Genomic DNA, 15,487 nt, shown 5'->3' with positions numbered 1-15,487 from the left:
AGCATTCCCTACAATGATCCCCCTGGCACAGAGGGACTTGCAAAACCAGTCAGATATCGCAAAGAGAGATATTCATGGCATACCAGAAAGCTTTGAATAAAGAAGAAGGATCATCTTTTTATTAATGAATAACAAAAGGAAAAACCATAAGCTCTGAAAGCTCACCTCTCCCTTCAGACGCTGACTAGCTGACAGGACAGCAGAATTTCAACTCCAATAGGCATCAATCAGTTTCCAGGCAAAGAAGCAGAGATAAAAGGGAAAGGGATTTACAGAGTTTCTCATGGTATTTTGTCAAAGTTTTATTTTCTGTATGGAGTACAGAAGGAGGGTTTGGCAGTGATATCATTCTTTTTCCCCCACTTGTTTTGATTTATTACCAATAAGTTCCATAGTTGGTCATACAGAAATTAAGTTTTTGTACACTGTAGGAGTGGATCCAGCTCTCCTGTGGTTCAGGAGCTAAGAAAGCAAAAAGGTCCTCTCCACACCTCATGACACAAAGGTGTTGAACCTTATTGCAGTAAATAATCAAGTGTACCCAGCCATCTCCAAACTTGTTAGACCACAACATCGTATTATACCAATAAACATACCCCTGCTTCTCTTGCAAGTGAGGTGCATAGAGTAGTTGTTTCCACCCGCAACAGAACAACTTGCAGATTTTCACACATATACCAGCTCCCTCTGCTAGCACTATCACTATCCAAGAGATGGCACAGCCATGGCAACAGCACTAACACAGGTAACTCAAGAATTATGCAGCACTCCAAGATTTCAACTGATTTTGTAAAATTATTTGTTTTTGTTTTTTAATGTAGAGCTTTGCTTTTCTCTTTTTCTTTCTTTCTTTCCACAGGCTTGCATGCACTTTGCACAGTATATTGAAACAGCACTGTAAAACTTAGCAAGGACCAGCATCCTCATTGCTTTGCTTGCTTGCAGCCAGGCAATGTGACTGCCCCAGCTGATCTCTTGTTCAGCTCTTCTGGGGCCAACCAGAGCGACAGAAACTATTGAACCCATTCCCTTTGGCACCCTTCCCCCTGAAAGGCTAAATATGCCCTTCCCACACTATGGCTGAGCCCCACTGGCCCAGAGCCTGTGAGCACTGAATGGTTTTTCTCATTCGATTAATTCAGCAGAATTTCACTAATTCATCCCCCAATCCCTCCGCCTCATCCAGTGGATGCCCAGGACGGTGTTTCATTTTGTTTTACTGAGATCCAGAGTCAGACTTTCCTCCTCAGAAGTTCACAGAAAAACACACTCTCTGAAAGATTCCATACTCAACGCCAAAATACACCACAGGAAAATATTTCAAGGCTCACGGATTTCCAGCGCACCATTGGCTAACCAAGTAGGAGCATCTCTTCTACTGCTATGGTACTGTTTCTTCTTAATGTTTCAGTTAAAATCTTAAATGTCTTTAATGTAATCCTCTATTGTTTTTGTTGTCGTTGTTGTTGCAAGGTTGTTTGGTTTTCTTTCCAACAAACTGAATTTCTTAGAGTGTTGTTTTATGTTTTGCGGATAAATCATATCAGGCATTTATGCCTGGAGCAGAGTTTTGTAGAAGAGAAAGCACAGTGTAATTATTGTGTTGAAGAAGGTGACCTTTATCTTTCCAATGAAACTATTATTTTCCTCCTGATCCCACAGAACAATAAAGCATTATGCGATGACCAACAGAAAACATACAGTCATCTACTTTGAGGTGTTTCCCAACACCTGCCACATCTCCTGCAACATCAGTTCAGGAACCTCCTCCAAAAGACAGGGATACAAAAGACAAGGTACAGCCTTGTCCCTTCCCATGGGTTAAAGATGAGGCAGGAGATGTAGTTGGTCTTTAGGAATCTTTCACAAAGGTGGTTGTAGAACAGGCAAAAAAAACCCTTCAATCCGTATAAGATCTGCAAAGGAAATGCAGATTCCAGGAGGTGATAACAGGAATTTTTATCAAATACAGAAAATCATCCTGGCTGTTCAACAGGTCTCATTTTGGTACTTCTCAAATCTAACCAAAATAGCGATTTGTAGGCTTGAATTTGGCTTACACTACATGGGGGCAGGGGTGAGGGGGAGTATGGAAGAAAAGAAAACAGAACTTTGGGCAAAATAAAATCAAATGCCTCATTTTGTAGAAAGAGCATAATAGATCTAAAAATTTATATTAAGCACAAATGAATTGTTTAAAAATCATTCCTAAGGTGTCCTGAAATAACGCCGTTTTTCATATTATTGAACTGAGCAGCCATGAAGGATTTACAGCCGATGGCTTTTGCAGCTGAAGAACAGGTAGTGTCAAAAGATTGATCCTTATCACTAAGAGTAGAATTACTTTCCTCTTCTGGGATCTACTTTCTAATTACACTCTCTTTGTTGACTCCGTTCAGGTCCAACTCAGTCTTTGCTGTGTATATGCATACACATGGATCAGTTTATGTACATGTATGTGTGTACACACACACACACACACACACACACACACACTCTCCTACAAGAACTTTAGAAACAGACTGTGCTTTACCAGATGCACTAGAAGAAAATCAATGCAGATCTTGGTAACAGGAAGACTTTGTACAGTTCTTAGTTTCCATACTGCAGTTCACACCTTTCTTTTAGATACTTATGCACAAAACTTGATCAACTCACAATTATGAGTGCTGTGATTATCACCTGCTTATGAGGTCCAGATATCTGAAGTATTTACGGGTGAGGATGTGGGCATCAGCATCCGCATGTTCTGCTGAAACAGGCAATGGGCTGACTTCAAAGCCTCACACTGCACCATTTTACCAAGGTATTTCAAGGTACATGAGCAAAAGCTCAGTTCTGAAGCCTCTGTTGTTGAAATGATCATGGAAAAAAATCACAGTGTCTTATCACGTTTTACTCAAAAAACTCATCACCTAAGTCCCATCCTCATGAGAAAAGAATTTGTGTCCGCTGCACACAATGAGATACTGAGTTCCAACCCTGACTTGTCTTCTCATTCTCTTTCCTAAATCCTGGACAGCTGCCACTCTCATTAAGAGTGGCAGATAAGAAACCTCCATTTTTCTAGAGTTAGGTCTAATGACAAAGGACTATGCAGAAGATTTCTCCCACTGCCAGAGCTGAAACTAGGTCAGTTTACATGCTTGCTTTTGTTTATCACAAGGCATTCATCACCTTCAGCTGCAGCCTCTGCCAATTAATCATTTCTGGGTGGCATTTCATAAACATGATGGCTGCATTGGATTTGCTGTGCCAATGGCTGACCAGAAATGCTCATTTAGAAACAAAACACAAAGGAAACAGTAAAAGATGCACTTTCCACCTCATCTACTCTTGCAGATGGTTTTCTCTCACTCCCCATTTAAGCTGCATACTTCATGCTGTGAGCAACGACAAACAGTGAGCCTTGGTGAAATTCCTGGTTGATGAAGGGAAACTGGTCTTCAAAATGTTATAACCAAGAACGGGCAAGACTGGCAGGCCAGCTATCATCACCTGAAGGCCTCTAGACACAAAAAATCACATCATTGATCACATTACAAGTGACTGCTGCCACACTTGATAAGAGTGATAGCTGCTGTGTAGTCCTCTTGCCAGGGACAAGCTCATCAGTCATCACTGATCACCAATAATGCATTGCTCCTGTGCCTGGAAAGACACCAGTAGCTGCAGGAGCACTAAGAGTGAAATAAAGCCATAAACAAACATCTCTGCAACCTGAGGTTGGAAGACGTGATCAGAAGTCTAGGTAGAACTTGAACTGGTGGTTACAACTTTCAGGCTTCCCAAGAGAAGGGATGCAACCACAAAAATTGGAGCTGCTTAATATGACTCAGTGCACCCACATCCGAGCAACAGGAGCATCCTAAGCTCCATCTCCACACAGCAGCTCTGTGCTGTTCTCTGGAAAAACATCATTCTAGGGTTGTCTACTCAAAATAGCTGCCATTTGTCAAGACAGACGTTCTTTTCCATTTTAAACTGAGCTGCATGCATCCTACAGGGAACTCACTGTAGGAGTGAGTGAGTCAAAGCTTCTGCCTCCTCCAGGTTTCAGGCAAATCAATTTCTTCTTCCCAAGACTGAAAAAGGTGGTGAAAGCCTAGTTAGCATTGCTTTCTCAGTACCCCAGGTGCTAAATTCCCCATTTCTTTGTACAAGATACTGCTATGCAAGGAATTCATTCCATGTCTGTCTTTTGATCAAGCTTCCCTACAGATCTAATTGCAAAGCACAGTGATTGCATTTCTTGAGGTGGAGGCGTGCTGCTTTCAGAGTAGCTCCATCTGCAATACCGACAGTTTTGCTCATCTGAAGTGACACAAAAGCTTGTTTTTAGAAACACAGTTCTGTGGGACAGATTTGGAAATGAGAGAAAGAACGAAGTGTCTTCACATTTAGATCTCAGGGTAGAAAAAAAGAATAGTGTCGCAATGCAAATCCTTGCTTCATATGACGTTAGATAATGCTGAGCTTCTTCCATGACTGTCATCTTAGTTACCGTGCATTACGTTTGCACTTGCCCAGGCTGTAAGTCTGTAACAAGAATGACTTATCTTTTCTAGCACCAGAAGACTAAAGGAGGAAGTGCAAAAAAATCCCACTGCCATAAGCCAAGACCTTTACAGAGAGAAGGGCAGTGAGCCTGCAGGAAGTGTTCCTGATGCTTTTCTCCCCCTAAGCTCAAACTTCACATCCCTTGCCTCTGGCTTCAGTACACCACCTCCAATCCTTCACCCAGATTGCTTTGACAAAATAAAACTGTTCTCTTGGGTTCTGGCAAAAGGTCCTGGCACATTTCACAGTTATCCGCTGGCACTTCACCGAAACTGAAGCGATGCCAAGAGAAACACTCCTCTCAGCCCTGGAGGATGGAAGGGCCACAGTTCATTCTACAAAGATTTTTTCTCCCTTTGTTGAGGCAGCTGCTGTGGTTATTGACTTTGCAGCTTTTATGACAGTAATCCCAGCTTCCCCCACCGCTCCCTCTTCTTTAAGAGTGCAGTCAGCACTGAAAAATATTTTTTTTACTGTGGCTTTTGAAGTAGTCTGGTAGTTTCCACCCAACTATTGCAAACAGCTCCCAGCATCAATGTCACAATGGAACTGGTAACATAAGACAACAAATTACCTATTTCAGCAGTAAGGACCAATATGAGGTGCAACCAGAACTCCTTGCTCTGAAACCAGTGTGAGGAGATGCTTCTCGCTCAGAAACAAGTCTTGTTGCCCTTTCAGAAAAAGTCAAATAACATGATTAACACAGAAAAAGTCAAATAACATGATTAACAAGGGTAATACTTGCACAAACATCATAGTTCAAGAAGGAGCTCAACTCTTATAGATGCTGCTTAGTGTTTGGGGCAGATTAACCTCTATTGGGGCAGTTTTATAAATGCTGGCAACTCCTGTGGACTACTGTGACAAGAAAAAAGATACCTGACTAGGTTGTATTTCCCTAGTCAATTCAAGACTGTCAAGACTTATCCAATAAATAAAAAGTAATGCTTCTCATGGGCCACTGCAGGTTGGTGATAGAAAAAAAACATCAGATTTCTATTTTGCTATATGAACTTCAGACTTAGTTCACACTTTTCATTATTTGGACAAAGGCAGAAGAAGTGGAGCCAGCTAGTGAGCCAGTAATTATAAATTTATAATACATTTATAGCTATCAACTACTTTACCAAAACAGATACACGTAATGGGATTTCAGAACTGAGAAACTCAGTGCCCAGAGCTGTACTGCTGATTTGAAACAAAGACAGAGGAAGGCTACCTGGCTTCTAGTACTACAACTGAAGTACTTCTTCCCTACCAGGTCTTCAAGAGCACAGCATACTGTTATTAGGGCTCTATAAGTACAATGCAAACAGACCTACGCATGGCAACAGCCAGATTGGTTGTTTCTTAGCTCACATAAATACAAGCTTCCCTGGAATCCTCCTTTTGTGCTTTTGGTGTTCCCCCCAACCAAGAACATTTTGAAAGCACACACACTGAGCCTCACGCATTTGAATACAGTTGACCTAACTGACTGAACTACTGCCAATGTTCTCATATGCCAGAAAGCTCAAACAGTAAAAAAAGAGACCACGAGCTTCAGATAACAAAGTGACAAGTGTTTCATTTGTGTTGGTAAAGATACATGGAAAGGGATGAAAATGGAAACACGTGAGGTAGAAATTCAAAATATTTTAAAGTGCAGCAAGGAGAGGACAGAAGAGAATTTCCAGAGATTAAAAACAGTCAGCAGAATGCAAACAGACACAGAAGCAAAAGGAAAATCCCAGTGATTACTCACAACCACAGGGAAAAAATAAAGGACAAAATAAAAACCAGAACGAAAGCAAAACAGTGAGTAAGATCAAGGAAAATCTGAAACGATACGATCTGTTCATTTTTTGTTTTCCTGAGGATACACCTACAGTCATATGAAATTCCAGTGCACACGTACTGCTAAGGTGAGAAAATAAGCCAGTGACTTCTGCCAGGTGAAAAAAATTTGCCTTCTGCTCACTTGAGAATAGTAGCGCAAGCTAAAGAAACTCCTACTTCACTGCATGCTCTTCCAGCCATCTGCCTCATGCTACAGTGCAGCAGAGTTGGGTTTGGAGCTTTCCAAGCAGGAAGGCTCTACAGCTGGTGGATACAGCACACAGTCTGAGTCCTGTAAAAGGGGCAGAACCAAAGTGCCCTCTCGATCATGGAATCAAAGAATATCCTGAGTTGGAAGGAACCCCCTAAGGATCATCAAATCCAACTCCTGGCTCCACACAGAACCACTCAATATTCAGACCACGTGTCTGAGAGCACTGTCCAACAGTCCTTGAAATCCAGCAGCTTGGGCCCATGATAAATTGGTCAAGGTCCTGAATTTATGTACAACTGGGCATTGCATAGAAATGTTGGGTTTTCAGACTGACTTTCAACCTACAGCAACCACTACACTGCTTCCATCAGTAATTTCTAAACCACAGTGCCTACACCCTAACTTTGTTTCATTTCATGTTACTTGCAGAAAGGAAACCTTCAAACCCTACCAGTGAACCATTAACTACCATCCTGTTTAAGATCTGAAAAACATGAAGACTGTATTGCTCCTGATTTGTCTTCTAGGATCTACTTTCACCACTCCAGTAAGCACTCACCATGCTATTATTACTACTCACTTGACCTGTCCATTTCCTTGAAAACCCTGTATAACTCTGCAGGCTAACAAAATCATTTATAAACAGATTTTTAATATAATTGTTTCTTCTAGACCGATCCATTGAACTTCCAATTTGGGGGCCACGGACAGAAAACTGCAGAGAAGGTACTCTTGTTTTTTAAGCAATAAGAGGCAACCTACATTTTTCATATCAACCACATAGAAGCCATTACCGCATACACATTAGTTAGAAAATCATACACAGATTCTCAGCCATGTAAGAATTTTGGCCACAACACTACACAGAGAATTAGAAAGGCACAGTACATCTTGGCAAGCTATACAGTGGCTGACAAACCAGACAGGCAGCAATGGTGGTAGCGAGACAGGTGACTTCAAGAGCACAACACCAAGTATGCAGGCTAAGCACAGAGCTCACAGTTTTGCATTCAAGGTAAACCCAACCAGTCTTTTTTGTGTTATTCTGATGAGCACCTGTAGCTCAGACACAAAGGACTTGGGCTCCAAACCAACAAATGTTCCATAAAACCAAAACTAAGAGAATGCTGTATAGAAACAAAATACAAAATACCTTCCCTTCCAATAACATTTTTAAATAATGAATCATATCCAGCTCTGTGCAGCTTTCTGGATGCATCTTATGCCAATCCAGATAGTGCACTGTAATGAAAAAACAGAAAGTAACTGTTCCTTTTAAGAGTTTCCAGCAGAAACTTTGATGTGAACACCTCTCCAAACAGCTTGCAGCCTAGTTATATCCCAGAAACAGCTCACACAGAAGGCACCTGTATGAAAATAAAACATCGCAGTATCGGTGACAGATGGATAATCAGCTCCAAGTGAAGATGCACAGTTGTCCCCTACCAGTAGTGAAGATGCACAGTTGTCCCCTACCAGTAGTGGACTACAGCCACACTGACTAAACCTTTTGTCATTGTACTAAGTATCCTCACAAGTGAGTTAAAAAAAAAAAGAGGGGATAGAAACTTGCTAAACATGGAAAGGACACCAGCTGTGTATTTCATGCCCTAATATTTAAAAATTACAAAAAAACAAAAACCAAAAATCCATACACAAACTAAACATGGCACAAAACAAGAAAATCAGAGTTGTATTTGTTTTTCCAATCAGGCAAAAATCCTGTCCAAAGAACTTCAAATATGTTCTAACATTTATTAGTCTATTTGTTAAATCTTTGGTGTGCTTTCTCCCCCTCTCCCCCCCCCCCCTCCCCCCCACAGCCTAAATATACTCATTCTGAAATGCCAGAGAAAGAGAACACAGGGTCTGTAAACAAAGGTGATGTGCTGTCTGGCCACAGGACCATAAAAGCAGAGGCACCGGTACTAGATACACAGAAGGATGAGCCCTGGGCTTCCAGAAGACAAGGACAAGGTGATGGTGAGCATCAAACTAAAAACAGCCTGAAGAGCATTAACTTCCTTACTCTGCACAGTAATCCTGGGCTGGCTTCTGATAACTGGGAAAGCAACTCTGGCAGCAGCAGGGAACAGCCCAGCTCTGAGCACCACCAGCCCAGGAGGCACAAGAAACACAGCAACATGGCTGGTCAGTGGGGTCTGAGAGGAGAAAGTCCAGTGGATGCTCTTGGTCTGGTTCGTGAGCTCAACACATGGAAATATAATAAAAACACAGTTGGCCTAGATGAAAACAACAGTGAAAGTGAAGAAGAGGAAGCTGGGGAGGAAGAAGATGAGGAATGGGGTGAAGAAACTGATTATAGGGACATGAAGCACAGAGCCCATGGGACACGTCATGGAAGAGAATACAGGAGATGGCAAAATGAAAACAGCCAGCCATCCAGTGAATTCTTGAGAGATTCCAGTCTGCCAGTACGTATAACCAAGAGACATGGTGAGAAAATCAGCATGGAGGAGGAAAGTCAGGAAGAGCCCTACAAGGAAGGAAAACTCCCTCTCTCAAAGAAAAATCATAATGAGGATCAAGGTGAAAAAAGACAAAGCCAAGAAAGCAAAGACCATTTTCAAGTAGTCAATCAGCGCAAACACAGAGCAGTGACAAAAAGGCAGGATAAGGAGGGCAGCAATGCTGAGGAGGATGATAATGATAGTGGTGATGATGGTGAGGAAGATCTTGGCAATGTCTGGAGGGAAGCAGTCTACGAGGAAGAAGAGAGAATGCAAAGCAATGACCAGGGCAGTATCACTAACAAGCAAAAAGAGGAAGTAACTGCTGGAGATGACAGCGGAGTTTATAGGGAGATGCAGCATTACAAAGGTGACAAAATTAAAGATGTTACTCACTCCAAAGACAATCATTACCACCATGAGCCACCTAACACCAGCAGCAAGCAACAACTGCAAACAAGTAGCTCTGTTCAGAGCATGAATTCAACGGAGCAGGAGGATGAGGTAAATTCTCTTTAAAATGTAACTAGAAGAGGGGAAAAAAAACCCATACTTAAGTTTCTTGTGGTCAAAAGTACACTTTGGAGACAAACATGTCAAACAATATTATTTTGGAGGTCTCATCTCTTTTACACGTTATTCACTCAGTTTGTCGTGTGTCACTTCCTGCACAACACTGAAGTAGGACCAGAAAGGAAGTGAGCACAGTTCACATCCCATAGGGGCGCTCCAGCCCCAAGCAGCTCTCCAGGCACTGCTGAGATGCAGTCTGTGCTCGCTGATGCCCCAAGTAAGGACTGAAGCAACATTTCTGTTAGCCTCAAGGTACCACATGCTGCATGCCACTTACTGCAGACTGTGAGGAGCCCAGGTCTTACTGAACTTCTGGCTGCTCCAGAGAAGAGAGCACCCTAATGCTGTTAAAGGACTTATCCCTCTTGCATATTTCACATAGCAACCTCTTTCCGAAGCAAATAAAAATCTGACTCAGTTTGCTATATTTGTATCTGAGGAAAAAAAAAAAAAAAAATCCAAGTATTTTTTTCCTTCCAAGATTTACCGCAGCCTCTGTCTCTGTGACTTACACAGGTTAAAACCACAGGAGGTTCATATAATGAGGAAAGTGCAAGGAACAGCACTGGGAAGGCTCTGCCGGGTGAGTAAGCCCTATGCTAAGCTCACACATCACTGCTAACTCACTGTGGCTTGGGAATCCTCTGGCCTGCACTTCTTTTCTGCCTTGGGCAGCGTGCAGTTTCACATGACTGAGTTGTGCTGGTGCATCATTCTACACCAGATACGTTCCAGAGAAGAATCCTTCTTGAATGTCCTTGGGTTCACTCCTGTTTTCTGAAAAATATATTTAGTTTTTGCACACATCTTAGTGTCAGCACTACAGGCTGGGAATCATTTTCTACTAAAAGCCCTCAGTTTGACAATGCTAGCCTGAATTAAGCTGGGAATGGGTCAAACGTCTTGTGTCCCATCCGCTCTTGCTTAATCGTTTCAAAAAAAGATGGAAATGAATGTCAGCCCTTAAAGGACAAATGGCCCTTTCTGAGAAATTTGTTCCCCTTTGTAACTTATAGCTGGGAGTGCAAGGAATTGCTTAGAGAAATTCACTTAAAACCTGACTTTTATTCAGTGAATGATTCAGAGATGTCTTAAACTTGCAAAAGGCACTTGACTTCTTGGTGAGTACTTGTTTCTATTTGACTGTGTGAGTAGCACTTGACAAAAACACTTGTTTTCATCCCATTCCCTCTTACACTCTCTCCTTCTTGATATTATTTCTAGATCTTTGTAGAAACTTCCACTGCAAAAGAGGAAAAGTCTGCCAAGCAGACAAGCAAGGAAAACCCAGCTGTATTTGCCAAGATCCTGCTGCTTGCCCTTCCACCAAAGATTATGAGCGTGTAAGTATTACATTCAGCGCACAGCATGTGGGAAAGCCAGCAACAACGCTTACAAGATACCACATCCCTCTGCTATTATTTAGGATAATTCTACCCTAAGGATCATGCAAATAGGCTTGGATCATCTCAGTAACTGTCAATTTGAGTAGAGAATCAATACTATTACTTGAGAATAGTAGAAATCTGTATAGCCAATGTGACTTGCTTCCATTAGTCTACCAGGGAATGATGCTTTTTCCTGTCATTAAAAACAATAATGTATCCATTCAAGCTTTCAGAGTGCATAGCAAATACTAGTACATACCTGGTGTAATAACACAGTAGCATCTCAGACACTGTATTACTACCAAACAAAAATAAATTCAGATGTCTTGAAAAAAGCTTTGTAAGTACAGCCATCTAACCCTTAAGTAAGCATATTCTGACTAGAGTTTTCAATACATCCAATCACATGAAGTCCCTGTGGGTAGTCCCACTGCTACGTCGTATTGCAGCAGCCCTTTTATTGCAAGGCCTCCATTATTGACCAGGTAATTTTTCTGAACATAGACAGAGGGGTGTGCATGTTTGTTTTTCTCTCCCTTAGGTTTGTGGCACGGATAATAAGACTTACGATGGCACATGCCAACTCTTTGGCACCAAATGTCAACTCGAAGGGACAAAAATGGGACGCCAGCTGCACCTAGACTATATGGGTGCCTGCAAACGTAAGATTCCTTTTTCCATATAAAACTTGTCTATATATAAGGACCCTTAGCATCATCACCTAAGTATAAGGAATCTTTTTGTGTGTGTGTGTGTGCTCTCCCACTTCTCCATCAATTATGCATTGAACAAAACCAACCTTCAAATTCTAGCTGTCATACTACTCATTTTTCCTATAGTTAAGGTTATTAAATGGCTGAATCCCAAATACATCCCTCCTGTGCTTCAAATTAGCTTATTCTTCTAGCATTGTCTTGTGTCCAGTGCTTTACTGCATGAAGATTTTTTTCATATCTATACAGTATATACACTAACCATAGATTAAAACATCGTGCACAAAAAAAATCACAAAAAGCCCCATAAAGCTATCTAGACACCAAATGCAGAATCATAATATCATCTAGGTTGTAAAAGTCCTTTAGGTCCAACCCTCAACCTGAACTACAAAATCCCATCAACAAACCATGTCCCCCAATACCACATCCAAACAACTCAAGTGCACCCAGAGATGGGGAAAAAGTCACAATCCAAAAAGCTAGAGTTGATTTCTAAGCTCTTCTTCAATTGCCATGTACCCTAAGAGGAAAGATGGCTCATTTTCAGCCAGAAGATTCCTTTGATCCTAAGAACTCTGCTCTCATACAACCAATAGGCCGCTATTGTCTTCACTGCATGATTCTGCTTTTAAGGTACACAGATAGGTTAAACCTGTGGCTTGCATGACCTGTGAAGGATACGCACCAACCAGCAAACTGTAGGTGTATTACTGAACCCACTAGATGCATTCCCAGTTTCATATGTTACCAACTACATCAACTTGAAGCTGAACTGGAAGTCTTTTAGTGAGAATCAAGCCTAACTTGGCTCAGAAATGCTTGAATGGAGTCTTAACAAAAGCTTTGTGTTTTGACACAGACATACCACACTGTACTGATTACGAAGTGGATCAGTTCCCTCTCCGTATGAGAGACTGGCTCAAGAACATCCTAATGCAATATTATGAACGTGATCAGGATACGTCTCGATTCCTAACTGAAAAGCAAAGGAATAAGGTAAGTGATACATTTTTAAATAGGAAGATGCAGCGACATGGTTAGTACAAACCAGCTGAAACAGGAGATTTACAGACTCACAGAACATTAAAGTTGAAATGCACCTCTGGAGGTCACATAGACCCTCCCCCTGCTCAAGCAGGGCCACATCCTACAGGTCTCCTTATTTCATAGTAGCATTTCTGTTCTGGGTAGGATTTCTGCAAGAAAGTCAAAGTGTGAACTGGACAGTCTGTACAAATACACCTACGTGTCCCCTCACAGTAACTTAAGCTTAGACATATTTCTGCTATAAATATTCATTTTGTCAAAGTGAACCTAAGCCAGGTGCTTTGGTTGTTAAGTAAGCGCTTTGAGACAAAGCTTTTGGATAGATCAACTAATGGGAATAAGGATCTGATTCATGAGGCCAATGCTGTTTTCCAGCTCTTCATCTTCTTAGGACACATCTTACACTTGGCAATCAATACAGAAATGCGTGAAAATGGAAATGGGTGTCTTCTACAGTTTTTAATACAGTTTCATACACTGTCAATTTACAAGTCAAGCTTGCAGCATGATATTCAAGGGATACAATTGAGTGATACTACACCTGTAACTACCAAGAGGGTCATGGCCTTCCATGAAAAACTCAGGCTAACGGGTATGAATTACACAGTATCTGATACACCAAAGCTGAGCTGCTTACCCCAGAACTGAAGGTACGCTAATATCAAAGTCAGCTTTGCCTCCAACTGTCTGAGGCCACTTTCCTTTTTTTACCTGGGCCTGATGCTTACTGAGTCGTACGGGGTCGGGCTTCCTTTCCAGTTGCTACTGAAGTTCACACAGTAACCACCAACACCCACTTGGCAAATCTGAGGCAAATTTTTCTACGCTGTACAGTCATAAACAATAAAAATCATTTCATCAAAGATTAATTTCTCCAAATTGCCTCCCTGGTGGAGAGCTCTCTGCAGGCCACGTCTTCACCTCAAAACAAGAATCTATTTCTCTGATGTGTTCAGGTCAAAAAAATATACCTGAATGAGAAGCGTCTCGTTTCTGGTGAGCACCCAGTTGAGCTTCTCCTGCATGACTTTGAGAAAAACTACCACATGTATGTGTATCCTGTGCACTGGCAATTTTATCAGCTTGACCAGCACCCAGTTGACAGGTAAGAACCCTTTTTTTTTAATGTTAAGTTCTGATTTGTAGGTCAAGTTAAGGACGTTTTACTATCTTAAACAACAAAAGTATTCTCTGCATAAGGGACTGGTCCCTCAGATGATGCAAGCAAGCACTGATCCTCCAAAACTTACCTCTGAGAATAAGATTCAGACTTCAGGCCTTCAGTCATGCCACTTGATGGTGGGATTTGTGTTTTAGAGGCCTTAATCCCTCATGTCCATCACACCTGGTATCTTAGAACATAGCTAAGCACCTTTGCAAGCTTCTCCTGAAGATTAATAGTAAAATTACAGGACTGGTGAAATGTAAATCAGTGACAGTAATAACCCTTCCAGTAAAAAGCTTTTAAAGAACAAAGAGTAGTTAAAATGTATAGACTTCTATGTTAATGTCACTGCTATCACCTTTCAGACACTTAGAGCATCTTTGCAATCTCTAAGAGCAAAGAGCATCACAGAAATACACCTCTACTTGTTTTCTCCTCCTTTCAGATCACTGACTCACTCAGAGCTCGCTCCTTTGAGAGCCTCCCTCGTTCCCATGGAACACTGCATAACCCGTTTCTTCCAGGAGTGTGATGGAGACCAAGACAAACTTATCACTTTGAAAGAGTGGTGCCACTGCTTTGGGATTAAGGAAGGTAAGCCTTGAAGATCAGGAAAGCACACGGAACAAAGCATTACCATCACAAAGTTCCAGACTACAAGAATATAGGCAGATAGAACAGCAAGAGATGCAAGGTTCTGAATTGGTTTGTAGAGAGTCCCTAGAATTTCAGTACACCATTTTGAATAACAACACTGTATAAAAACAGCGCTTTGGCAAATGTTAATAACATTTCCTTCTCTGTTGCAGAAGACATAAATGAAAGTCTCCTGTTCTGAGCCCGCCTGAGCAGAATCCCCATGCAGCTCTACAACTTGTCAAACATGCAATGCCCATTTATGACTGCAATTAACAGCTCTGTAATTTTCAGGAGTAAGTTGGCATAAGATTCTTGGAGGCAGAACGAGTTGCTCTTGGATAACACAAGTGCCTAATTGTTGCATATTCATTAACAGCAGTAGTGTTTAAGAGCTCTAAGAAGCTCATACCTAAACAGTGTCTCCCTCTGCATGTACTAATAATCTTGTAGTAGGACAACTAACCTGACAACTGAGTTGTTCACAAAACCCTTCCGTAGAATTATAGGACGTGGATTTTATAATACACCGAAGAAAACTACTTTGAAATAGGTTTTCTTTCCTGTCATTTACTGTCAGTTTAGCATTCTGCATAGAAATGTCAAATAAACAGATCTTGTTTTGGTTTCTTTGTTGTGTTGGTTGTTGTTTTTTGGGTTTGGTTTGTTTTTTTTTTTGGCATTGATCACATTTACCAGTCCTTAAACTGTAAATTCTGCTACATGAAAAGATGGTGTTTTTCAGGTATTTCTTCTCCTGCCTCTTGAAATACAGCAGTAAGAGGACCCATGTCACACAGCAGATTCCTGCTAGACAAACACCTATACCACCAAGGCTGGTACAGCCATACAGACCTGGAGCACCTAGCGCATGAAGGAGCAGACCAGCACCCCAC

At 41.5% G+C, this 15,487-nt stretch overlaps 1 protein-coding gene across 2 annotated transcripts; it reads left to right on the top strand.

The window, feature by feature from the left end:
* The first annotated feature begins 1,046 nt into the window (after positions 1-1,046).
* Positions 1,047-15,221, top strand: SPARCL1 (SPARC like 1). Of its 2 annotated transcripts, none has more exons than XM_072336268.1 (11): positions 1,047-1,386; positions 7,025-7,142; positions 7,268-7,321; positions 8,419-9,570; positions 10,156-10,222; positions 10,864-10,982; positions 11,569-11,689; positions 12,603-12,739; positions 13,747-13,895; positions 14,401-14,549; positions 14,765-15,221. In XM_072336268.1, exons 2-11 carry the CDS (start codon positions 7,089-7,091, stop codon positions 14,791-14,793), a joined length of 2,031 nt encoding a protein of 676 aa, XP_072192369.1. In that variant the 5' UTR covers positions 1,047-1,386; positions 7,025-7,088; the 3' UTR covers positions 14,794-15,221. The 2 variants fall into 2 exon arrangements, with proteins under 2 accessions (XP_072192369.1, XP_072192370.1); XM_072336269.1 differs by having other exon boundaries at positions 1,238-1,360.
* Positions 15,222-15,487: the final 266 nt, after the last annotated feature.

This window comes from Excalfactoria chinensis, chromosome 4 (genome assembly GCF_039878825.1).
Source record: "Excalfactoria chinensis isolate bCotChi1 chromosome 4, bCotChi1.hap2, whole genome shotgun sequence".
Classification (NCBI taxonomy): Eukaryota; Metazoa; Chordata; class Aves; order Galliformes; family Phasianidae; genus Excalfactoria; species Excalfactoria chinensis.
Note: the sequence above shows the minus strand (reverse complement) of the source record. Positions and strands in the feature narration are given on the sequence as shown.

Bases quoted from the DNA above. Each gene is read 5' to 3' on its own strand.
- SPARCL1 (XM_072336268.1), top strand. From the start codon at position 7,089: ATGAAGACTGTATTGCTCCTGATTTGTCTTCTAGGATCTACTTTCACC. The intron at 11,690-12,602 runs GTAAGATTCCTT...GTTTTGACACAG, and splicing joins CTATATGGGTGCCTGCAAAC to ACATACCACACTGTACTGAT. The intron at 14,550-14,764 runs GTAAGCCTTGAA...TCTCTGTTGCAG, and splicing joins CTGCTTTGGGATTAAGGAAG to AAGACATAAATGAAAGTCTC.